The sequence below is a fragment of the Nerophis lumbriciformis genome, linkage group LG01 (assembly GCF_033978685.3).
Source record: "Nerophis lumbriciformis linkage group LG01, RoL_Nlum_v2.1, whole genome shotgun sequence".
Classification (NCBI taxonomy): Eukaryota; Metazoa; Chordata; class Actinopteri; order Syngnathiformes; family Syngnathidae; genus Nerophis; species Nerophis lumbriciformis.
In genome coordinates this window covers 13,830,655-13,858,074 of record NC_084548.2, presented here as the reverse complement: position 1 = coordinate 13,858,074, position 27,420 = coordinate 13,830,655, and the positions used below count along the sequence as shown (strand labels likewise).

The following is a 27,420-nucleotide window of genomic DNA, read 5'->3' as shown; positions in this document are numbered from 1 at the left end:
TGCATGGGGCTCCACTCCGATTGAGATTGACCGTCATGTTTAGCTTCTTCCATTTTCTAATGATTACTCCCAACAGTGGACCTTTTTTCACCAAGCTGCTTGGCAATTTCTCCGTAGACCTTTCCATCCTTGTGGAGTTGTACAATTTTGTCTCTGGTGTCTTTGGACAGCTCTTTGCTCTTAGCCATGCTGAATGTTTGGGTCTTACTGATTGTATGGGGTGGACAAGTGTCTTTATGCAGGTAACGACCTCACACAGGTGCATCTGATTCAGGATAATACAGTGGAGTGGAGGAGGACTTTTAAAGGCGGACTAACAGGTCTTTGAGGAGCAGAATTCTAGCTGATAGACAGGTGTTCAAATACTTATTTTCAGCTGTATCACACGAATAAATTGTTAAAAAATCATAGATTGTGATTTTTGGATTTTTCTTTTTAGGTTATCTCTCATACAGTGGACATGCACCTACCGTGAAAATTTCAGACCCCTCCATGATTTCTAAGTGGAAGAACTTGCAAAATAGCAGGGTGTTCAAATACTTATTTTCTTGACTGTATATACATATATATATATATATATATATATATATATATATATATATATATATATATATATATATATATATATATATATATATATATATATATACTTTTTTTTTTTTTTTTTTTTTACTTGGGCCGGATCCGGCCCGTGGGCCGTAGTTTGGGGACCCCTGGTCTAAGGTCTCCAGAAATATAATACAGTTTGATGGGCGCTTTGATATAAAATGTTGTAATACCAGCTATTGGTCGCCAGGGTGCAACAACGAGCTGTTTTACAAGTTGCAGGGCCCATAAACTCAAGGAAGGTTCAAAGTGTAAACACAGTAAAAGTTATTCATTTGGGAAAATAAGTAATGTAAATATAAACGTGGAAACAATTTGGAAATCAATTAAACGGGCACTTTGTCCAACTCTCGTAAAGCTATTTAAAAAAAGAAGACGACTTAGTTCACTAGTTTGCTTCTTTCTCTGTTACTGATCGGCGCTCACCTGTCTTGATGACGTCACCCGGCAGCCACCAAAGTAGGAAGTGACTGTTCGCGCAGAAATATGTGACACGAATGACGGAGCTGCCAGCCAGTGTGGACAACAAGCTCGCGTTTGCACGTTGAAAAGTTCACCTCACTCAGGTAAGACGGCTATGTTTTTTTTTTTTACCTGACTTGTGTTTTGCTTTTACTTCGCGTCACCTCGCCATGAACGACCATGGGAATGTTGAGGCAGGCTTTTCTTTCTTTCTTCCTTTCTTTCTTTCTTTCTTTTCTTCTCCCACCCTAATCCGCCCCTCTCGAAGATTTAAAACAAGCTCATTAAAATCTCTGCATTGGAGTGTAAAATATGTAAAAGCGTTTGCGTTTGAACAGATTCAAATGTAATTTACATTGAAGAAGAAAGCTAACCCTGGATCTTTAGTTAGCTCTTTTTCTCTTCAAATTCCCGCCCTCTGCTGTTATAAAAACAAACTTGTCCTTGCCTGTATATAAAGTCCCATTTCAAATGTTTGTAGGAATATGTAAGCTCATATGTAATCTCAAAATTTTTGAATATGACATTTTTAATGAGTAAAAGACACCCACCCACCTGTTTACTTTCTACACTGCAAAAAGTCAGTGTTCAAAAACAAGAGAAAAAAAATACAAAAATTAGGAGTATTTTATTTGAACTAAGCAAAATTATCTGCCAATAGAACAAGAAAATTTGGCTTGTCAAGACTTTCCCTTTGGACCCCGACTTAAACAAGTTGAAAAACTTGTTACCATTTAGTGGTCAATTGTACGGAATATGTACTTCACTGTGCAACCTACTAATAAAAGTCTCAATCAATCAATCAATCCAAAACAAGTAAAATTAGCTAAACTCAATGAACCCAAAAATACCTTAAAATAAGTATATTCTCACTAATAACAAGTGCACTTTTCTTGGTAGAAACTAAAAAGACCTTTTTGCTCAATATATAGAAAAATATTCTTAAATGTAGTAAATGCTAGTGTCATTATCTTGACATAATGACATGCGCTCGGCATTACATTTCTTGAAACCAGCAAAGTTATACTAAAAACTAATTTATTGGGTTTTTTTTTGTTCTTTTTTTTTGTCCTGTCCAGCTTCTCAGGCAAATCATATAGTTCAGGGGTCACCAACCTTTTTGAAACCAAGAGCTACTTCTTGGGTACTGATTAATGGGAAGGGCTACCAGTTTGATACACACTTAAATAAATTGCCAGAAATAGCCAATTTGCTCAATTTACCTTTAACTCTATGTTATTATTAATAATTAATGATATTTATCTTTGTGGAAACACTGATCATCTTAATGATTTCTCACAATAAATATATATAGAAACAGATAAATATCAATATGCAACACTTTATTTTTATATTTTCTCTAAGTGCACATTTTTCATATTGAATATTTTCAAATGATCACTTCTAAGACAGTCTTGTGAAATCACACAATATCCCATTTTAACTAGCTAGCTACTAACATTTTTTAACAAATCATGAATTACTTTGCATCATATTTGTACAAATAATAACTCATGTAAAATGCAAAAGTCAACTCTCAAATTTTTAAATAAATCATGTCACACTTTGAAATGGACACCAAATCTGTTATCTGTTTCTTTGTCAGTTAGTGGGAAGCCTGGCATTGCATGCTGTTAACTAGTGTGTTGTACTCTGGTTCGTAACTTGACACTGCAACTCTGAGTGAGTCTTGCAGATGTACATCAGTGAGGGGTGTTCTGTGTTTGTTCTTGATGAAGTTCATGTCAATAAAGATACACAGATTCACAAAGATAAGGTGAACCAAACAGGCTTGCAACCTTCATAGCTGCTGCGCATACACCACTGTACTTTTCTGTGTCAACAAGGCACCAAAAGTTTGGTGCAGCCTGGTGGGCTTTGAGGTGGAGGTCATTTTGCAGTGTTACAATTTAAATCTCCACCTGTTCAGCATCCAGGCTAAATGTTGCACTTAACTGCTCAGCAATGCATGATATATCCAAGTTCATGAAAGGATTAGAAATGAACGACACACATGGCTCAAGCTGATTCAGGTCACAAAACCTGTTCTCAAACTCTTGCCCAACTCTGTTTATGACCTGAGAGTATTTTTCTGCAACTTTGTCAAAAGCCTCAGATTTTCTAGATTTGCCAGAATTTTTTTTTTTGAATTTTAATCATAATAAGTTTGAAGAAATATTTCACACATATTCTTTGTCGAAAAAACAGAAGCTAAAATGAAGAATTAAATTAAAATGTATTCTTTTCAATAAAAAAAATAAATTTACTTGAACATTGATTTAAATTGTCAGGAAAGAAGAGGAAGGAATTTAAAAGGTAAAAAAGTATACCGGTATGTGTTTAAAAATCCTAAAATCATTTTAAAGGTTGTATTTTTTCTCTAAAATTGTCTTTCTGAAAGTTATAAGAAGCAAAGTAATAAAATAAATGAATTTATTTAAACAAGTGAAGACCAAGTCTTTAAAATATTTTCTTGGATTTTCAAATTCTATTTGAGTTTCGTCTCTCTTAGAATTAAAAATGTCGAGCAAAGTGAGACCAGCTTGCCAGTAAATAAATACAATTTAAAAAATAGAGGCAGCTCACTGGTAAGTGCTGCTATTTGAGCTATTTTTAGAACAGGCCAGCGGGCTACTCATCTGGTCCTTACGGGCTACCTGGTGCCCGCGGGCACCGCGTTGGTGACCCCTGATATAGTTGATGTAGATGCCCATATAGGCTGTTCAGATTTACTTTACAAAAGAGAAGTGTTGGATACTTCTCTTGTTGCGTTATTAGTATTTGACTTTATTAAATGTATTTATATTATCATTTGGTGCAGCCGGGCCGGAGCAGGAGGGGATAGAAAGAGGAAAAAAAGGAAGACAGAGGGGGAAATTGTGGGGACAAGAGGGGAATAAGACAGAGAGACAAAAACAACAACAGCAAACACAACAACAACAACAACTAAAATAGAGCAACATCAGCAAATACGACATGTACAAATATGATGGTAAAAGTAATAGCAAATAAGTAGTTAGCGGAAATAATACAGAAATGACAATGAGCATTATTACCGGTACACTACAAATGAAGCAATACAAATACCAATAGAAATAGCACTATTGATAATGAACAATACCAATACTTTACCTTTATTATCAACAATACAGTTGTTCAAATGCAACAATACATATACGTAATGATAACTTGAGATACGAAAGAATGCAGAGAAATGGAGGGGAAGAAAGAGAAGCAACCTACATTAACCTTGTAGATTGTTATAGTAACAATAGGTTAAGCTTTGTCAGTGTGCCATGTGTTATACCCAGTTTACCCTAATTTATTGTTCTTAATGGAAAGGCAACAAGGCAAGTGCTTGTTACTCTCGGGGTCTATTAGCCGCTCAGGCAAATCATATTGTCTAAAAATGCATTTTTCCATCGATAACATGACATCATCGCGCCAAGTGCGTCCTCTTTCAGTCAATTAGTGCGCATATATACAGCCCGACCCCCGGCCAAAACATTTTTTATTGTAATTTTGAGGAATTTATCTTAATGTGCATGAACTATTTCTGTTCAAAATTGTTTGAAATGTCAAATGTTTAAATATTAACTGTCAGTTTACTGTACTTTGCCAACTGTACTACTATAGGAGTACGTATGTTCTATTGTTTCATTGAAAATAAAACAGCAAAGTCCATTTGGCTGTCATCTGTTTTAATTATGAGACAAAATCATAATTTTTTTTTTCATGCTTGAAATAAGAAATGATTACTTTAAAAAAGTAGTTTTTTACATGTGAGTGTTGATGACACCGGTTTGCAACAGTTGATATTCTAGTTTCAAGCCTGCTTTACTCAATATAGGTCATAAAATCTCAGCAACAAGCTGTAATATCTTACTGAGATCATTTAGGACCAAAACCCTTAAAACAAGTAAAAGACTCTAACATAAAATCTGCTTAGTGAGAATAATTATCTTATTAGACAGAAAATAAGCAAATATCACCCTTATTTGAGATATTTAATCTTACTTAGATTTCAGTTTTTGCAGTGTATACCACAGGGCAGGTCAAAGGTAGCACAGAAATGCATGTGCGTAACATTGAACTGACCTGTAGTGTGTTATAGGAGTTTGTGTTTACGCGTTGGCTAGAAAAAAGTGACTCATGAGTTCATACTCTCTAACTCATTCCCGCTTTGCTCATGCAGTCCCTTCTAGTGAACATCCTGAACCCGTCTATCTGTAAAACTGCTATCTGAACAGTCGTCGAATGTGCTGAAGAAGACCACAGTGCCCAAGCTGACAGCGGCAGGACACCATGTCTCACACAGACCGCTGTGCGGGCGACCAGACCCGTATAATTCAGGGGAGCGAGTTTTCCACGGTGCTCCACATATCCGAGCCCGGCGAAGATTGCTGCCAGTCACAAAGCTCGCCCGCTTTCCAGCCCGAAGCAACCCCAATACAAGATGACAAAACGGACAGGCTCGTGGTGCCGCAGCGCTTGATTTTGAGCACACAAAGTGCAGCGGCGCTGAAGCTCGGCACCGAGCAGCTCATCCCCAAGAACCTCGCCACGGCGAGTAGAACCAAGAATCGCCACCACACCACTGTGGTGACCTTCCCCGTGGGATTGGAGAAGTCCAGCAATGGAGCACGCACTCGTCACTCAACGCAGGGTTCCAACGTGACCTGGGAGGACTATGACAGCGATGGAGACGGTTTTTCGTTGAGGAGGAACCGCAGGAACAAGTCGTACAGAGCGGCTGTTACCAGCCTGGACATTGAGGCCATGGCAAGAGGGAAAATGGCTGCAAACACACTAAAACCTCTTAAAGAGGGAAGAGCGTCCAGTCCAGGTCCGACTCGCAGTCCTGGAAGGAAGGTAGGGCTTTATTTATTCATTTTTATGGGCCAACATGTCTTCTAACTAAATAAAGTCATCCTGTACTGCAGGGGTCTCCACCTAACTGATTTTGAGTAGCTCACCAAAGGGTAAAATAATATTTGCTTATACTCTCAGTATATGTACGCGTGTTCAATTCCAACATCCATCCATCCATCCCTTTTCTACCGCTTGTCCCTTTCGTGGTCTCGGGGGGGTGTTGGAGCCTATCTCAGCTGCATTCAGGCGGAAGACGGGGTACACCCTGGACAAGTCACCACCTCATCGAAAGGCCAACACAGATAGACAGACAACATCCACACACTAGGGCCAATTTAGTGTTGCCAATCAACCTATCCCCAGGTGCATGTCTTTGGAGGTGGGAGGAAGCCCACGCAGTCACTGCAACATGATACCTCTATTTAATACTTAATTACCACAAAATAGCACAAAGACAATGATCGAACTGTTTGAGTGGAGATCTGCTTCCTAATTTACTGTAAGTACAATTTAAATGTTACCCGTCGTATAAAGCACAAAATAATTATTTTTTGTCAAAGTTGCTCTAATAGTGATTGAAAAAAACTGCACTAGAACTAAATACATACTGAAATACAAGAAGCTGATGAACGGAATTTTTTTTAATACCGGTACTAAATGTAAGGATGGATGAATTTGGTACTTTTATATGTACTGAACGAATTACATCAGTACTTAATCACGTCAAATCGAATGGCACCATGTCTCGATACTGTTTGGGACGTCACGTCACAACAAAAGGTATCATTGCAGACTCGGCACCGGTTTAAGCACACGGCGGAGAAACAAGCATTCAGGTACTCAGAGCAGACTGAACCAGATTGTCTTAAAGTAATGTTCAAATTTTCCATGCCAACAAAGCAAGAAGAAGGCACTCGGAAAGTACATTAAGGCTCCACTTTTAAAGACGCGCTAACTCGATTTTAATTTACGTTAGCTAGGCTAAAGACATGCTGTCGATTAGAATTAGCTATTTTACATGGCAATTCCAACACCTCTATATTTGGTAATCAATACTATAACTAAAATACATGCTGCAATCAACTGGTGTGTAATAAATATATTATTTACAGTATAAACACTTCAAAGGGCTCAGAAAAACTAAAGATTGTCACATTTAACTAAAACTGCAAAGACTACTCACTGGCTTAGGCAACACACCGTAGTCCATGTAATTCTGCCATTCTGGGAATTGCAATTACATGCAAAGTCGACAATATAATACTTGCAATTGAGACTCAGAAGTGTAAGAAAACAATATACTGTATCAGCTCAGTGTTGAATACTGAATATTTTTTTATGAAACGTACTGGAAATTTATACCATTGAGTACTGGTATGGATACCAAGGTACCGGAAATGTATTTTGGGTTAAAACAAGCTATGAATGCAACGTTACAAAAATTAGTAGATCTTGGCCGTTTTCATTTTGTAAAAGTATCCGATCCCCGCTTCCGCCATCCTAGTCACTGCCGTTGTGTCCTTGGGCAAGACACTTTACCCACCTGCTCCCAGTGCCACCCACACTGGTTTTTAATGTAACTTAGATATTGGGTTTCACTATGTAAAAGCGCTTTGAGTCACTAGAGAAAAGCGCTATATAAATATAATTCACTTCACTTAGCCTCACTGTTTGTAATCTAGGTTGGAGACCCCTACCGTATTGTATTAAAGTCTGAAGGCACTACTATCTTTGTTGTTTTTATAGTTGGGCAGATTTACTTATTAGGATTACGCAAAAAAGAACCCAATATATGTTGGTAAGGATCTAGATAAATATGGCATTACAGAGTTTTATTTACAAACTTTAAGTCTCCATTCTTAAACTTTGTTTGTCGCCCATTAACCAGGAAGTAGCCTGCTTGCTAACCAAACAAAGGGGCAAATACACACAAATCTTATTTTCAGGCTCACGGGTAAGCTGGAGTCTATCCTAGTTAGACTGGGTGCCAGTCATTGTAGTTGACGTTACAGCGATATATGGTCATTATAGTCTAGATCATGGGTGTCAAACTCTGGGCTGTGCCGTGTAATTTCACTTGGCCCTTGAGGCGATATCAAATTAACACTAGAGCTGGCCCGCCGATTATATTCAGCGGCGGTGCCGCGGGAGACTCTCAAATTTCAGTGCCCCTCCCAAAAATCGTCACGTCCGCTTTTCACCCAGTCCAGTGAATGCTGGCCCAGTCACATAATATGTGCGGCTTCAGTACGCACAAACACGTGAATGCAAAGCATACTTGGCCAACAGCGATACCGGTTACTCTGACGGTGCTCGTATAAATAACTTTAACACTGTTAGAAATATGCGCCACACTGTGAATCCACACCAAACAAGAATGACAAACACATTTCGGGAGAACATCCACACCGTAACATAACATAAACGCAACAAAACAAATACCTAGAATCCCATGCAGCCCTAACTCTTCCGGGCTGCAATATACACCCCCGCCCCCCCAACCCCGCCCACCTCAACCGACGCACGGAAGGGGGTGGGGGGTGGGGGGGGGTTTGGTGGTAGCGGGGGTGTATATTGCAGCCCGGAAGAGTTAGAGCTGCATGGGATTCTGGGTATTTGTTTTGTTGCGTTTATGTTGTGTTACGGTGCGGATGTTCTCCCGAAATGTGTTTGTCATTCTTGTTTGGTGTTAGAAATATGCGCCACAATCCACAGTGTGGCGCATATTTCTAACAGTGTTAAAGTTATTTAAACGGGCACCGTCAGTGTAACCTGTATCGCTGTTGGCCAAGTATGCTTTGCATTCACGTGTGTGTGCGTGGTGAAGTCGCACATATTTTGTGATTGGGCGGGCACGTTGTCGGAATGGATGAAAAGCAGACGTGACGACAGCTCGTGGAGGACGATAAACGCAGTGCCTCTAAAGCACGCCCCGAAGACTGTGGTCCGGGTGAACGAGATATAATGACTGATGAACAACTTCGTTCGATAATGAAAGATGCCTCAGCTCAAAGCCTGAGCCCCGACATTAATGAACTAGCATCCAAGAAAAGATGGCAGGTATCTGGCTTGGACACATCAGATTAGATCAGTGTGTTGCAAACTGAGCAGTTTAAAGTCCTGAATGGTTGGTTTATTCATTATTTTATTTTCTAATTTATTAGCCTGTGGAAAAAGTTAATGTTGATATTTACCTTAGAAGGCTGCAAATAGAAAAGAGGCATTCAATTTTTATTTAAATTGTATTTGATATGCCATTGATATTTTTTAATTTTTATTATTATTATTTGAAACTCGATTTTGCATGTCACTTTAAAGTTATATAAGCCTTGCTTGTTCAATATTCAATGCAAAACTTGTTTGGGTCCCTATTAAAGGGTTAATTTGTTTTACCTTGGCCCGCGGCTTTGTTCAGTTTTAAATTTTGGCCCACTCTGTATTTGAGTTTGACACCCCTGGTCTAGATTAAACAAGAAAGCTAATTATGTCTAAGATAACCTCCATTATATTCTCTGTTAGTCATGTTTGTATGATGCTGTGTCTCTGCAACTGTTTCAAATCTTCCATACCCCGGACACTTGTGATGTGAATTCCTCAATGACAAACTGTCATGTTGTCGTCTTTCCAGCGAACCCTGGGGAGAAGGAGGAACCGTACCCACCGAGGATCATTTAAAGACGGTACGACTGTGTCTCTCGCCACTTCCCTAAAAGTGTCCAAAACACTACAACCGCTACAAATCATCAGAGTGTGTTTTGGTGGCCGTTTTAGGTCAGTGTGTTGTACAACTTCTTGACAATGAAGAGTGCTGAGCGAGCGGGAATTAAAGCCTATACGCCACAGTCTGGTTTGGGCTCCACATGCTGAATGTGGCATTGTTGAGTCATGATTATTGAATTGTAGTGTCCTTCAGGCACAGCTCGTCCTCCTGTTGGACTGTTTTGGCTTACTGCGCTTGTCAATGTATGTTAACTGGAACAAGAAGCTGTCTTGATATTATTTATTTAGCATTTAGTATTGTGTTTGATATGCAGATGTAGAGTTATTCTCTGCTCTTATTTGTTTCGACATTGAATATCAGCTTGAAGTCCAGAATTGCTGAGAATTTGCCCTAAAATGATAAATTTGTGGATTTGCTCTCCAGCAACGCCGCGCCTCTACCAGGAGATCCGAGAGCGAGGTTTGCACTCCACTAACCAGGATGAACTTCTGGATGACTTTGTGGTGGTGGAACCTCCCGTGGAGGACCAGAACATCGTGGTGAAGAGCTACCGGCCGGCGCAACTCACCTGGAGCCAGCTGCCGCAGGTAAGTCAGAGAGATGTGCTCCTCTTCCGCTTGATTGTCAATCCGTTCGTATGCCCCTTGTGTCGTCATAAAGGTGAAGGACAACGATATACTGAGCATGATCTCCCCTCAAGAGAGAAAGCGGCAAGAGGTAAGCAGCTTGTCTCTTTGTGTGCTGATATTTAAATTATCATTAAAAAGGTTTAGCCATCTTGCGGTATCCAGGCATGACATGTAAAATATAGCAGGAGAAGTAGTAAAGGTATAGGTGGTCATAAGTTCAACAAGCTTATTCTTTCCCTTTCCTTCTCATTTAGGAGAACCTGTCATTAGGTGTGTAAATAAATGACAGAGGCGTGCATGACAAACTGATGTCACATGACTTGTCACATGTGCCAACTGCGGTTTGTTTTGGCTCTTTTAGGCATTGCTCAACCCAAGCTTTAAGTATGGTGGCCCCATAGGATCAATTAGGCTAACTATGGAAACTGGAAGGATCGGATTATACTACTAGTTTGCTTGTTTGGAGGCGTAATCCTTGCTGGCAACACGGGTGGCACACATGGGACTAAAAGACAACATTCATACAAATCTATACAAACACAAAGCAATTCTAGTGGGACTTTAGACACAATCATGAATATATTACAATATCTAAAAATATTTTCAGACTTGACCAGAGGTCTTCAGCAGGCGGTCCGCAACCCCCAGGTGGTCCGCAAAGATACTGCAAGGGTTTCGTGAAATTTTTGGCTAATTAGACTTTTTTTAATACATATTTTTTTAATATTCCCCCTGCAATCTTTCCGCAAATTTCAATATATTTAAATACACATTAAAGGCCAGCTATAATTATTATAATATACATTTAAAACACTTTCTTGTGGTCTACATTTAACATATTGGATATGCTTTGGTATACATTTTTCTCCAAAGTCACTTTTATAACCCCTTTTTGAGTTGTTTCTGGAGGTCTTCCCAGATTGCAAATGAAACCATGCCCCATCCTGTCTTTAAGTATCATTGTTAATCTAATGAAAATGCACACTGTTTAAATATATATTGAAGTCGTCACCACTATTTTGTTTTTCCAATCACGATTAAAAAAAAACTTAATGAGCATTGTATATTCTCACTCGGTCACAACATTAGAAACACCTGCACACTCCTTTCGACTGCATAAAAACAACAGCTTTTATCACGTCTTTATTATGCGCATGCCATTGCTAGATGAAAATAATACTCCACCTTTTTTGTGTTTCCTCACACTGTAGTGTAGTTTAGCAATGGCCGTGGCATGACCACCCTGTACCTTGCAGGTTTAGAATAAAATCATGAATAAATATTGATATTATCATATAAGGGCAGCACGGTGCGAGAGGGGTTAGTGCGTCTGCCTCACAATACGAAGGTCCTGAGTAGTCCTGAGTTCAATCCCGGGCTCAGGATCTTTCTGTGTGGAGTTTGCATGTTCTCCCCGTGACTGCGTGGGTTCCCTCTGGGTCCTCCGGCTTCCTCCCACCTCCAAAGACATGCACCTGGGGATAGGTTGATTGGCAACACTAAATTGGCCCTAGTGTGTGAATGTTGTCTGTCTATCTGTGTTGGCCCTGTGATGAGGTGACGACTTGTCCAGGGTGTACCCCGCCTTCCGCCCGATTGTAGCTGAGATAATCTCCAGCGCCCCCCCGTGACCCCGAAGGGAATAAGCGGTAGAAAATGGATGGATGGATGTATATTCATGTTAGCCATTAAAATAGCCAGTGATTAGCGCTCTAATTAGCGCAGATTAGAGGCTTAAGTTGCTAGCTAATGATTGGGGCAGTAGTTGCCAACTAGCGACTAGCGCGCTATAAAACGTGGAAGACCCCCGGACTAGATTCATTCTTATAGTGTTTTTAGTTCTGACAGTCATTCTGTAGATTAGTCCAAAGAAAAGTGATTGATGTAACAAAAAGCAGTTTTCTCCCTTTTTGTTCTACAGCACAAATTTGGGAAAACTTCTCATCTAATAGCATTGGAAAGTGTGTCTAAACTATTGACTGATACTGTATAGAAGGTATCAAGAAAGCTGTACCTCATAATTAAAGTTCCCTTTCGAATTCTATGTCATGTTGGCATTCAGGTTAACAACAAGGGATATAATGACAGTGGACAATTTGTATGTTAAGTAATGTAAGTAAGCCTCTTTGTTATGGCTGTTATGTGTAGCGTGGCAGCGGATGTTGTGTCAATAGCAAAGGTCCACTCTGTTTGCACTACAGTTTCTGAATAAAGCCACACCCTAAAAGTATAACCACATTCAGGCTTTGCTTCCCACTTTTATGCCTCAAGTCACCTCATGGCTCTTATAATATTCATGTTAATACTTCAATGCCTTTTACTTCCTGTTCAGATTGCGACTGATCAATGATACGAGTCACTATTCACTCCTGGAGAGTTTCATTTGAAATGTTAGAGTTTTGCAGTGCAACTTCCTCAAACACTGCCACAAATCAGTCATTCCAATCCTTTACCCACATGATTTCTCTGCATTGCTTCGGTGGAAACGTGTTTTTGTTTTTTTTGACAGGCAATCTTTGAAATAATCACATCAGAGCATTCATACCTGCACAGTCTGGGCATCCTGGTGCGACATTTTAAGGAGAGTGACGCCCTGAAGAGAACCATGACGACCACAGAGCACCATCACCTCTTCTCCAACATCTCTGTTATCCACCAAGTCAGCAAACGGTGGGCACAGCAACACACTACTACTAATACACAGTAACTACTGCTTTTGCCATGTGCAGTGCAGTTTCAGATTGAGCTTCAGATTTTAAGCATTTTCCCCTTCAGCCTGTGTAAAGTATCTTGTAGGCTCCGTCGACATGTTAAAACACGCTTGGCAAACTGGTTCTGCCGCCTTGCTGCTCTCTGTGGTATTTTGGGGGACTTAAAATGATAAATGCTCTATAGACTGGGTTGCTCTCATTGCTTTACAGGTTGTGTCAGAATATATTTACATTCAGTGAGGAAAAACTACGTAAATGTCTTTCTTAATTTATAAGTACAACGGGAAGTGCGAGAATGATTCACACAAGTTGTTGTAGCACATGTGAATGTGTGTTGTGTCCCTACTGAGTGGCTGCTTGCGTGTCATTTGACCTTTTTTTTTTGACAAATAGTTTCCCTGCAGGAGTGGTTCTGAATAGATCAGATGTTTATTATGCTCATTAGGAATGATCTCACAATGCTTGTGATAAGATGGATTACCAAATACTGAAATGGGCATTTATTTCAAAAGAAACAACTAGAACACATTGTAATCTTGCTAAGACATTATATAAAGTAGAATACACTTAAGTCGCTTCAACTTTTGTCAACAACCCGTCTACGCCGACCAACTCGTCAAGAAACATTTGAGCGCCACAAGTGATCATTTCTATGAATATAGGGTGCGTTCACAATGTGTCCACCTGTTGTAGTATTGCCAACTTCTACGTTATGAAAGGACAGCAGCAACTACTGTCTAGTTACAAAGCATTAAAAACGTGTACACAGGGTCTTCCTGTTCAGTGCAAAGTAAGCTTCAAAATACTGGAAATGCATGTAAGTATTAATCTGGATTCTACCACAGCAAACGACAAAATGCACTCTTTTTTATTGTTATACACTGGAAGAATGATTTGCGTATACGTACGAAAGCTTTGGGCAAGTTTGTACTGGGCAGTCATTGCATACAGTTTATGCTTCTTCATATATTAATTAATGCATCTCATGCCTTTAGTTTGCGTTTTATATATTCTTTTTAATACTGTTTTAGTGTAATCACACCGCACAGAGAGAGAGATATTTATAATTGTGATGTTAAATGTGACTTGGACTCACGGTGAATTGACAGTCAAGACTCTTGCATCTTGAAAAAAATCATACATATAAGCATATTTTTTTAAAAACTAGAAAATCACTTCTCAAGCCTTATCTCCCAACAGTAAAGAATCTTTTTTTTTTTTTTTAACCTGAATCCAGATGGTATAACCGCATTACCCGCCAACATCTAATTACTTGTTCCATATCCAGTTTCTGAAATTTCTGGGAAGTTTAATCAAAATCTGCCCATATGTTTGTGAACTATGTTGCTAACTAACAAACACACACTGCAGAAAACTCAAAGGATAACTACACTTTTCATGTCCTTGGGTATATGTTTTGTTTCCAAACAGCCTACAGGAGGGTTCACTCTTTGCATCGGTCTCAGGACTTTGGTGCATTTGTTCTATAGCGGAATAAACTAAGTGAACCCTCTTGTCAGTCTTACACTCTCTTTGTTTTCATGAGTGGAATCAGGGCGTCTAGCATACACACAAAGAGAAGTTCAACCTCGTAAAGTAAATGTGAAGTGCAAATTATCCAAATCACCCCCAAAATCTAATCGTGTTACTTATCCCATTTCTCACATTTCCTAAAAGTTTAATGAACCTTTTCATGTCTGAGGTAAAAGAAAATATGGGGGGAATCAACGCCAACAAACTGCCGTAGGTTCCAAAATCCTTTTATCACCCATGGATCAAGTCAGAAGTAAAAGTAAAAGCAAGGGTTATCTTTGGTTTCGGTGTTGACATCTGTTAGTCAGCGGGTTGCATTGTACTGAGTATTAGAATGAAAAAGGTGTTTTATGTCACTGTGATACTTTATGGTCGACCATGCGTTATTACCATAGTGTTTAAGTGGACCTATTATGCTTTTAGTCGACATTTAAAACACTTTCTTGTGAACTAGATAATATGTATTGGATGTACTTTGGTGTAAATTTTGCTCCACTGTCAAATTTATAACCTGTTTTTTGAGCCTGTCTGCAAGATGTCTTTTGTGGGGGCAGGTGAGGAGCTCCTTCCCCTCTGGCTAAAAGGTTGGCTTAAGGCCTAAATAAGTATGTCCACCTTGCTGTGATGTCACGATGCAGCCAGACAGCAAAATCTTGCGAACAGAAGTATCCAAAGGTGCTTGCAAGCTCACGCCAAAATGCATTAACCTTATGATTTGATGCTTTGGCATTGTTTAACACGAGTAATGTATCCAACATTGTAACATTTACTGTATAAGTCAGAAAAGATAACATTTATCATAGGTCTCCTTTAAAAGTGCACACAAAACTATGTATTTTTAATGGGATGGAAGATTATCTAAATCGTGTCAGCAGAATGGCATCGCTATGTTATTAACATGTCACAGCAGAGGAGGAATGGGGAATATTGCCTAAAATCTATTTTGTGATATATATTGCAGCCTCCTACGATAATGATGGATACCAAAATATAATATTTTGTATATAAATGACAATAGAAGCATTTCAAAACTGGTTATAAAGACTCCTAATTTGGCTGCTGTCATATGTGGTAACATATTGCCTCATTTCCAGTTGTATCATTTTCTCAAAACTATAATTAATCTACTTGCTATTTTTTGTCAATACCTGCATGGTTAATTTCTGTTGTAACATGTTTCTACACTTCTGTTAAAATGTAAGAAGCACTTACTCTTCTGCTGTTTGATACTTGATTAGTTCTGTGCGATGCTAGAAATATGGGTATCGATCCAATACCAACTTTTTACTGGGGCTGTAGTGGTCCTAAAAATGCTGATTTTTTACATTTTCAAGATCATTGAATGATCAGTCATTCAACCCAATCCCCACCCGGGCCCGGTTGCTGGTGGGGCGGGGGCGGTCTTCCCGTCCAGTTGCGGGGAGTCTCTGGGCCTCTAGGGCGGGGCGTCTCGCCTTTCTGCCCTTGTTGGGTGTGGTCTCTCGCTGGCTTGGGGGCTGGCTGTCCCCTGCTTCTCCCGTGCCTTGTCCTCTGCCGACGCGTCTGTCTACGGCCTGCTGCTGGCTCCTCTGGGCGGCACGGTGGGTTTCTTGGTCCCTGGGCGCCACACCTGCTGTTTTGGGTTGGACTCTCTGGGTGGCTGGGGCCGTACTCTGGCTCCCGCACATACTGGGATTCAAATATATTGTACATACAAATACACATATATATACTCACATACACAAGATTATTCATACATACTGTATATACATACATACGCGCACACATAGGTACCTAAGCTCCCACATACATAAACAAATACAGTACATACATACACACTCAAAGTTTGTACATCCACACGCATATTCACTGTACAAACATACATATACACATACTGTACATATACATTCACTGTACAAACATACATATACACATACTGTACATATACATTCACTGTACAAACATACATATACCGTATTTTTCGGACGATAAGTCGCAGTTTTTTTCATAGTTTGGCCGGGGGTGCGACTTATACTCAGGAGCGACTTATGTGTGAAATTATTAACACATTACCGTAAAATATCAAATAATATTATTTATCTCATTCACGTAAGAGACTAGACGTATAAGATTTAATCGGATTTAGCGATTAAAAGTGACAGATTATTTGGTAAACGTATAGCATGTTCTATATGTTATAGTTATTTGAATGACTCATAACCAACTGAGAACGTGCCTGGTATGTTAACGTAACATATTTACCATAATATGTTACGTTAACATACCAGGCACGTTCTCAGTTGGTTATTTATGCGTCATATAACGTACACTTATTCAGCCTGTTGTTCACTATTTTTTATTTATTTTAAATTGCCTTTTAAATGTCTATTCTTGGTGTTGGGTTTTATCAAATAAATTTCCCCCAAAAATGCGACTTATATATGTTTTTCCCCTTCTTTATTATGCATTTTTGGCCGGTGCGACTTATACTCCGGAGCGACTTATAGTCCGAAAAATACGGTACACATACTGTACATATACATTCACTGTACAAACATACATATACACATACTGTACATATACAAGCACATATACATACATACACCCATGCATATAATCACGTTTCATCAAACATATATTAACGTTGTTGCCCTACGGGGAACTGGGTAACAAGTGGCATACTGACAAAACTTAACCTACTGTTACTATAACAATCTACAAGGTTGATATAGTTGGCTTCTCTTTCTTCCCCTCCATTTATCGGCTTTCTTTTAAATTTCAAGTTATCATTACATATACGTATGTATTGTTGCATTTGAACAATTGTATTGTTGATAATAGAGGTAATTATTGTTATTATTAATTATCAATAGTGCTATTTCTATTGGTATTTGTAATTTAATAATTTTTATTATCATTTCTGTATTATTTATTTCACTAACTTCTTCTTTGCTATCACTTTTACCATCATATTTGTACATATCCTATTTGCTGATGTTCTATTGTTTTTGTTGTTGTTATTGTTATTATTGTGTTTGCTGTTGTTGTTGTATCGATCCGTTTTGGTGGAACTGAGCCGAAAAGGCAAAGCTCTCAATTTACCGGTCGATCTACGTCACTATCCTTACCTATGGTCATGAGCTTTGGGTTATGACCGAAAGGACAAGGTCACGGGTGCAAGCGGCCAAAATGCAATTCCTCCGCCGGGTAGCGGGGCTCTACCTTTAGAGATAGGGGGAAAATCTCTGTCATTCGTGAGGAGCTCAGAGTAAAGCCGCTGCTCCTCCACATCGAGAGAAGCCAAATGAGGTGGTTTGGGCATCTGGTCAGGATGCCCCCTAGGGAGTAGTCCAACCAGCAGGAGGCCATGGGGAAGACCCAGGACACGTTGGGGAGAATATGTCTCCCAGCTGGCCTGGGAATGCCTCAGGATCGGCCCGGGAGGAGCTGGACGAAGTGGCTGGGGAAAGGAAAGTCTGGGCTTCTCTGTTTAGGCTGCTGCCCCCGCGACCCGATCTCGGATAAGCGGAAAAAGATGGTTGGATAGATGGAAGCTTTTTAGACATTAAAATCTTCCTGTGTCCAGGGACTTATGTCCCGAGTTTGTCAACAATAACAAATGCGACAAAATATTTTTTTTATTAAAAAAAAAAAAAAAGTACCCATCTAACTACTCTACTATTGACCATGTAATGATAATATACTTGGTATCGTTATTGTCCATATTTGTATCGATCTGCCCACTTTTAGGCTCCAGCTTGCGGTTAGCATATCCTCCAAAGGTGTGTGGTAGAGCATGGTTAGCTATTCCTTGTCCTTCTTTTAAGAAATATAGTTTATATGCCGCTATTTAGGCGAGCGTTAGTGACTTAAAAAGTGGCTATGCTGCACTCTGGAGGGATGTTAGCCGCTTGCATGAATGCTACATTTGCTCGTCGCTGTCAAATTTGCAGGACACGGCAAGAATGTTTCATCAACATGCATTATCACAATATAACGATAGTATAAAACACTATCGTTGGCAAAATGTATCCATCCATCCATCCATCCATTTTCTACCGCTTGTCCCTTTCGGGGTCGCGGGGGATGCTGGTGCCTATCTCAGCTGCATTCGGGCGGTAGGCAGGGTGAACCCTGGACAAGTCGCCACCTCATCGCAGGCCCAACACAGATTGGCAAAATGTATATCATTTATATTGTTTATATCGCGCAACCCTAAGGCAAGGTTTGCCGGTTTGTAGCTCAACTTGTCATAGCTGATTGTTGTACTTCTTTAGAGTCCCTCAGCATTTAGCCTTAATAAAGTAACAAGTAAAATAACACTAAAAAACATAAAAAATGTATAAAAACTACGGATAGATCTGGTTTATCTGGAGATTTAAGTGTTGAAAGAAAAAAAGTAAAACAAATATTTTTAACACTCATAATTTTAGTGGGATTTTTTTTTTAACTGTGCTCAAAAACAAATACTGATTACAAACAAATTGTGTTATGAATAATTGACCTATTTAATAATAATCATGTAATAATATGTAATCTTCCACTTTGAAATATTTTTGGGTAAATATTGCACATTTTGTCATAAGAAATTGGGTTTTCTTTGACAAAAAAGGCTATAACATCAAATATTATTTTGACTTTTATATTGACAGATAGGGCAGCGCTGGTTAGTGCATGTGCCTCACAATACGAAGGTCCTGGGTTCGATCCCCGGGCTCGGGGTCTTTCTGTGTGGAGTTTGCATGTTCTCCCCGTGACTGCGTGGGTTCCCTCCGGGTACTCCGGCTTCCTCCCCCCTCCAAAGACATGCACCTGGGGATAGGTTGATTGGCAACACTAAATGGGCCCTAGTGTGTGAATGTTGTCTATCTGTGTTGGCCCTGTGATGAGGTGGCGACTTGTCCAGGGTGTACACCGCCTTCCGCCCGAATGCAGCTGGGATTTGGCTCCAGCACCCCCGCGACTTCAAAGGGGACAAGCGGCAGAAAATGGATGGAAATATGCACACAAACATTGCACACTTACTCCTCCACAGTTGTGCCGAGCTAATCAGTCACGATCATGACCAACCTCCCGCCCTCTCTTTCATTCCAGCTTTTTTGAGGACCTGGAGCGACGTCACTCCGACAACCCGGTGATCCGGGACATTAGCGACATTGTTCAGAACCACGCCGCCCACCACTTTGAGCCCTACATCGTCTACTGCTCCAACGAGACCTTCCAGCAGAGGACGCTGCAGAAGCTCCTGTGAGTCGGCCGCCTGAAAGTGCGCTTACACGTCGCCCTAAACTGTCCTCCTCCGCTGTCTCCCAGGACCAGCAACGGTGCGTTCAAGGACACCCTGAAACAAATCGAAGGGAGCAGCGAATGCGGAGGCCTGCCTATGATCTCTTTTCTCATCCTCCCCATGCAGCGGGTTACCAGACTGCCTCTGCTGCTAGATGTCAGTTTGACCTCTCCGTTACCACGGCAACCTTTAACATAACACTTGATCCAATCAGCTTTTTAAAGAAAGATAAAAATGTGCAACTTCTGGCAGTGCCATTATACCATTTTAAGCAACATTTACTGCACAAAGCTGCATGTTCTCTTCTTTTTTTTTTTAACCCTGTAGACTATTTGCCAGAAGACTCCCGACAAGGCAGCAGAGTACTTTGCCGCCGTCTGGGCGCTGCACGCCATCAGCAAGGTAGCAAGAAGACCCTCAATGGCTGGAAGTCTGCAGCCTGACATGTGCTAACTGTTTTGTTACTGCTCACCTCGACAGTTGGTGAGCAGCTGTAACGACGGCGCTCGGAGGATGGAGAGGACGGAACAGATGTACACCATCCAGAAACAAATGGAGTTTGGTAAAATCAAGGTTAGGTGTTGCTTATTTGCGATACAGTAGAACTCTGCCTGGCAACAAGTGGCTGAAACATCACCAAGCTCGCACATGCGCAGATACATGACCCCGGGTGTCGTTAACAGCCGTTCCCGCTGGTGTCGTCGTCACGCTGGCTGAAGAAACGCGGCGAGCTGGCCGTCGGCGCTGAAGAGCTGAGCATCTGGAAAGCGTTCAGCAACAAGACCAACTACCTGTTCCTGTTTAACGACGTCCTCATCGTCACCAAGAAGAAAAGGTATAGGTCTCTTTTTTTTTTTTTGTGGTGACCGGCTCATGCAAAACCAGGAAATATCTCGTTTTAAATCTCCATTGCAATTGTAAATACATTCCGCTTAAAGTAATTAGAACTAAAATAGGTATACTGAAATTTCCAGGCTGTAGAACGCACCTTAATATTTGTATACATTTTATACAAGCTGCAAGTGTACTCATTGAAACATGAAATATTTACACAAGCGTTTTTTTGTTCCGTGCATCTGATTTTTCCTTTTTCAATGGTTGGGTCAAGCTTCTTTGGCTTTGGGGCTACGTCTTGTGCATTTTGTCGATTCTTCTCCATGATGAGGGTGAGTCCATACCTTTCTTGATGGCTGAATGAAGGGTCGTGTGAGTTTTTTTTATTTAATGTGACAAGACTCAATTTATCGGCCTGTGTACCCTGAAAAATCCATAAATTAGCTGCAGTATTGTATAAAGTTCAGGGTTCACAGCGTGGGGAGAAAGTAGTAGTGTATAGATTGGAGATTGCAGTAATACAAATTGAAATAAAATAATTCTACAAAAAAAAAAAATGTCAACTCCATTGCAACACAAAAAATATGACAAAATGATTTGAAATACATTTAAAAAATAGTAATATAAAATAAACCTTAACTTGTAAACCAGTAAATAACTTATTTACAAACCTTTGCAACTCTAAAGATATCAGCACATGTATTTACATTAGTACTGTATTAAATAAATTACAACTTTTATATATGTGCTGTAAACAATATTACGAATATTAAACCTACTGGAAAATGTATTTGAATTGCCTTTTTTCAACGCCATTGCAACTTTAGAGATATAAGAACATGTATCTATATTTAAAAAAATTTATAAAATACATTGTTTATAAAAACAAAATCCTGTTAATAGCTTACTTTTTAACCTCACTGCAACTCTGAAGATAAACAAATTACAATGTTTTAAGGTACAGTATAAGGTTTTGAGGTAAGAAAAAAAAAAAAGGTTTTAAAAAAAATCACGAAATAATTAAAATATAAAATAAAACAAACTCACCTGCAAGTGCAGTAATTGCAGTACGACTTCATTTGAAATCATGTGATTTTAATTGTTCACAGCTGTGGGCACAGTGCATTAGGAGCATTTAAACTTGATTCATGATTGCAGATTTTCTGTGGTAAAAGTGCATTTTTAGAAAAGTTTTAAATAGTAATAATAATATAAGCAATGCCAATGATTGTTGTGCTGTTAAAGGGGAACATTATCACAATTTCAGAATGGTTAAAACCATTAAAAATCAGTTCCCAGTGGCTTATTATATTTTTCGAAGTTTTTTTCAAAATTTTACCCATCACGCAATATCCCTAAAAAAAAAGCTTCAAAGTGCCTGATTTTAACCATCGTTATAAACACCCGTCCATTTTCCTGTGACGTCACATAGTGATGCCAACACAAACAAACATGGCGGAAAGAACAGCAAGCTATAGCGACATTAGCTCGGATTCAGACTCGGATTTCAGCGGCTTAAGCGATTCAACAGATTACGCATGTATTGAAACGGATGGTTGTAGTGTGGAGGCAGGTAGCGAAAACGAAATTGAAGAAGAAACTGAAGCTATTGAGCCATATCGGTTTAAACCGTATGCAAGCGAAACCGACGAAAACACGACAGCCAGCGACACGGGAGAAAACAATGACGAATTCGGCGATCGCCTTCTAACCAACGATTGGTATGTGTTTGTTTGGCATTAAAGGAAACTAACAACTATGAACTAGGTTTACAGCATATGGAATACATTTGGCAACAACATGCACTTTGAGAGTGCAGACAGCCCAATTTTCATCAATTAATATATTCTGGAGACATACACTCATGTCAGCAGGCCAGGGAAGCTAGGGTCGATATTCTTCTCTTGATCATCTTCGGTGGCATAAGGGACGGTGTGAGCCAAGACATCCAGAGGGGTTTAGCTCGCTCGTCTGCGGGAACAAACTGCCGCCATTGCTTGCCATGCTACCGAGGTCCTTTGTCCCTGAATTGCTCACACACTCCGGCAGATTCAATGGGGATCTGGCGGCAGATTTCTTTGACTTTATCGTTGGAAATGCATCTGCTTTGAGTGTCGCAGGATATCCACACATTCTTGCCATCTCTGTCGTAGCATAGCTTTCGTCGGTAAAGTGTGCGGAACAAACGTCCAATTTCTTGCCACTTTCGCATCTTTGGGCCACTGGTGCAACTTGAATCCGTCCCTGTTCGTGTTGTTACACCCTCCGACAACACACCGACGAGGCATGATGTCTCCAAGGTACGGAAAACAGTCGAAAAAACGGAAAATAACAGAGCTGATTTGACTCGGTGTTTGTAATGTGTTTGAGAAAAAGGCGGAGTGCTTCCTGATGTGACGTCACGTTGTGACGTCATCGCTCCGAGAGCGAATATTAGAAAGGCGTTTAATTCGCCAAAATTCACCCATTTAGAGTTCGGAAATCGGTTAAAAAAATATATGGTCTTTTTTCTGCAACATCAAGGTATATATTGACGCTTACATAGGTCTGGTGATAATGTTCCCCTTTAAAGACGCACACAAGTAAATAGAACGTTGTTTTACTACCCAAGAGACTTCTCCAAATGAAAACAAGTTTGATATTTAATACAGAGAAATGATCAGGAAATTGATGGGCTTCTGTTGGTCATTTCCTGTGGACTGTGAGAAGCACGTTGAGGCGACAGAGTGGAAAAACACGGATGTGCTCCTCACATACTCGGCATTCTTTTATTCTGCAGATTTCTGTTTTGAGTTAGGGAGAAAGCAAAAAGAAAGAAGGGAGTCTCCGCCCACAACGTGCTCGTGAAAAAAGTCAACACTGGGCTCAAGTTAACTCTTCAAATGTTCTCCCTGCAGCGAGGAGAGCTTCGTGGTGATGGACTACGCCACTCTGGAGAACGTGGAGGTGAAGGTGGGCGAGCAAACAGACGGTCAGACATCACCGCCTGGCAAGAACAGTGCCAACCAGCATTTGTCCTTCAAGCTGCTCATGAGCAAGAACAGCGAAGGCACCACCCTGGTGGCCGAGTCCAGGTACTACGCCACACTCTGAGTGGAAAAATAAACACCCTTATAATTAGACTAAGTACAGAATTGAATGGCCAGGTAGGTTTGTGGTGCTGCTATTATTTTATACATTTGCATAGATTGTGTGCATGTGGCGCCCCCTGCTGTCTACAGTCGAATTACCAAGCTTGTGCATTTTTCTTTTCACCAAGGTTGGACCGAGCCCGCTGGATAGTCGCTCTGACAGAACACAAGCAGACGCAACTTTTCTCTTGTAAAGATGGTAAGTGTTGAGCGTCATGTGGAGAAAGATCCATTTAATCAATATTCTGTTTCGATCATGCAATTTAGAGCTGCATATTTTCACTTTTAGCAGGTTTTTCCCCTTCATTCTAGTTTGTATAGTGTTTTGGAGCAAACTAGAGGCCCTTTTGACCCTCAGACATTACTCAGATTTTGAATGCACTATCCTAGACAAAAGCATGCATACAATGTTTGTGATTGCTGACAGTTTTTGTTGTATTCTTACACTAATTATAACTGACACTGTAGTTTATCACTCCAACAACTACAAGCTATTGATTTTATTCAGTGGTACACAAAACTGGATCTTCTGGTCCTGAAACCCAAATCCTTATGGACTAAGCTATCAAAGCGCCAAAATGAAATAAACCCCAAAATGGTAAATGGGTTATACTTGTACAGCACTTTTCTACCTTCAAGGTACTCAAAGCGCTTTGACATTATTTCCACATTCACCCATTCACACACTGATGGCGGGAGCTGCCATGCAAGGCCCTAACCACGACCCATCAGGAGCAAGGGTGAAGTGTCTTGCCCAAGGACACAACGGACGTGACGAGGTTGGTAGAAGCTGGGGATCGAACCAGGAACCCTCTGGTTTCTGGCACGGCCACTCTCCCAACCGCACTACGCCGTACAATTAAATAATTAAAATATGAGAAAAAATGATAAATTATTAATATAATTATGGACTCAAATGTAAATTATGTATTGAATTATTAATTTTCTGGCCCAAATATTTTTGCCTTAACATTTATATAATTCATGACTTTTATTTAATATTTATTGCTGTTAATTGTTAAATGGCATTTTATTCAGTTTTGTATACGTCCCAGTTTTTAGGTTTCGGCCTAACAAAATCCACCATACCTACAGTATTTTTCGGACTATAAGTCGCACCGCAGTATAAGCCGCACCGGCCGAAAATGCATAATAAAGAAGGAAAGAAAACATATATAAGTCGCACTGGAGTATAAGTCGCATTTTTGGGGGAAATTTATTTGAAAAAACCCAACACCAAGAATAGACATTTGAAAGGCAATTTAAAATAAATAAAGAATAGTGAACAACAGGCTGAATAAGTGTACGTTATATGAGGCATAAATAACCAACTGAGAATGTGCCTGGTATGTTAACGTAACATATTATGGTAAGAGTCATTCAAATAACTATAACATATAGAACATGCTATACGTTTACCAAACAATCTGTCACTCCTAATCGCTAAATCCCATGAAATCTTATACGTCTAGTCTCTTACGTGAATGAGCTAAATAATATTATTTGATATTTTACGGTAATGTGTTAATAATTTCACAAATAAGTCGCTCCTGAGTATAAGTGGCACCCCCCGGCCAAACTATGAAAAAAAACTGCGACTTATAGTCCGAAAAATACGGTACTTTTTCTTTCATGACAGCAAACAGCACGGTGGAACAGGGGTTAGTACATGTGCCTCACAGTATGAAGGTCTTGGGGTCAATCCTGGGCTCGTGATCTTTCTGGGTGGAGTTTGCATGTTCTCCCCGTGACTGCGTGGGTTCCCTCCGGGTACTCCGGCTTCCTCCCCCCTCCAAAGACATGCAACACTAAATTGGCTCTAGAACAGTGGTTCTTAACCTGGGTTCGATCGAACCCTAGGGGTTCGGTGAGTCGGGTTCAGAGGAGGTCAAGACACACCTGACTCATCGTGTAAATACAAACTTCTCCCTATCGGCGTATTACGGATACGGCAACAGCTGACTGGTTTGCAGGTGTGTCATTTGTTGTGAGTTTATGCACTGTGTTGGTTTTGTTGTTTGAACAAGGTGATGTTCATGCACGGTTCATTTTATGCACCAGTAATAAAACATGGTAACACTTTAGTATGGGGAACATATTCACCATTAATTACCGTATTTTTCGGACTATAAGTCGCAGTTTTTTTCATAGTTTGGCCGGGCTCCAGTGTGACCTATGTTTTTTTTTCCTTCTTTATAATGCATTTTCGGCAGGTGCGACATATACTCCGAAAAATACGGTAGTTGCTTATTAACATGCAAATTAGTAACATATTGGCTCTTAACTAGTCATTAAGTACTTATTAATGCCTTATTCGGCATGGCCTTATTATAACCCTAACCCTCTAACCCTGACCAAATAACTCTAAATTAAGTCTTTATTACTTAGAATATGTTCCCGATACTAAAGTGTTACCAAAAACATATAACTCGGTCTTGAATTTGAAAAAAAAAACAAAAACATTTTATTTTTCACTAAAGAAGGGTTCGGTGAAGGCGCATATGAAACTGGTGGGGTTCGGTACCTCCAACAAGGTTAAGAACCACTGATCTAGTGTGTGAATGTTGTCTGTCTATCTGTGTTGGCCCTGTGATGAGATGAGGTAGCGACTTGTCCAGGGTGTACCCCGCCTTCCAGCTGAGATAGGCTCCCAAAAGGGACAAGCGGTAGAAAATGGATGGATGGATGGACAGCAAAGAGCCTGTTTTTTTTTTTTTAACCATTACATTGGCAGCTGTTGGTAGTGTAGTGGTTCACATAGCCGCTGCTGTGGGATCAGTATGCAAAGACATGCAGAGGGGTGTAATCCATCATGATGGGACTGTGTGCTCCAGGTCTCCTCCCGCAGTACGAGGCCACAAAAGCCTACATGCCCAAGGAGCCAGACGAAGTTGGACTGCAGCAGGCGGAGCTTGTTATTGTCCAAAGAGTGGAGGAAGGTGAGGCTCCATTGGTCATCATACACCCCACATGCTGGAACACTCTCTGCTCTCACTAGGCTGGTGCTACGGGGAGAGGATGAGAGACGGCGAGAGAGGCTGGTTTCCTGCCAGCTGCGCCACAGAGATCACAGACCCCGCCGCCATCGAGGACAACATGCAGAGGATGAAGCGTCTCCGCAAAGAGACCAACGTATGAGAGTCGGACATTGCGATGACACTTAAGACAATTCAGACCAGGATGGAATCATATTAAAAGACATGGCATTCTGCATCCAGAAGAACTTTTGGGAGGTAAGATGTCCTAAAATGAACTTCTTCCACACCAAACTCATCCAAGCACGGACTTTACCTTGTACACTGGAACAGGACCCACGAAGGTGACAATGATGTAAAGTTGAATATGCGAGGACATGCCAACTGATTAAAAATATTGCATTCATGAGGATCAAGTGTGCAACAGGATTGTTCATCAGTGTACCACTTGGACAGCATTAACATGTAGTTGCTGCCTCCTATGGTAAAGAAAACATGTATTTAAAAATCAATGTAGTGTACTTAAGGATAAATTTCAGTGCATCTTCTACACTTGAATCTTATGGCTTGAAGATGGTGTAGGATGAAGATAAGTGAGGCATGTCTAATAGAACAGATGTCAACTATGTGTACTCTTGCAACTACTAACGTTTTACTCGGAAATAAATCACTCTAGTGTG

General features: G+C 40.2%; 1 protein-coding gene across 1 annotated transcript; it reads left to right on the top strand.

The window, feature by feature from the left end:
• Positions 1–1,003: 1,003 nt before the first annotated feature.
• arhgef16 (Rho guanine nucleotide exchange factor (GEF) 16) lies at positions 1,004–27,420 on the top strand. The gene is made up of 15 exons (XM_061975585.1): positions 1,004–1,172; positions 5,264–5,940; positions 9,569–9,620; positions 10,085–10,248; positions 10,322–10,378; positions 12,800–12,960; positions 19,608–19,760; positions 19,827–19,956; positions 20,128–20,202; positions 20,281–20,373; positions 20,484–20,635; positions 23,532–23,708; positions 23,894–23,964; positions 26,600–26,704; positions 26,764–27,420. Exons 2-15 carry the CDS (start codon positions 5,374–5,376, stop codon positions 26,901–26,903), a joined length of 2,097 nt encoding a protein of 698 aa, XP_061831569.1. The 5' UTR covers positions 1,004–1,172; positions 5,264–5,373; the 3' UTR covers positions 26,904–27,420.

Coding starts and splice junctions, on each gene's coding strand:
- arhgef16 (XM_061975585.1), top strand. CDS start 5,374: ATGTCTCACACAGACCGCTGTGCGGGCGACCAGACCCGTATAATTCAG. Junction 19,957..20,127: donor GACTGCCTCTGCTGCTAGAT/GTCAGTTTGACC, acceptor TTAACCCTGTAG/ACTATTTGCCAGAAGACTCC. Junction 23,965..26,599: donor ACTTTTCTCTTGTAAAGATG/GTAAGTGTTGAG, acceptor TGTGTGCTCCAG/GTCTCCTCCCGCAGTACGAG.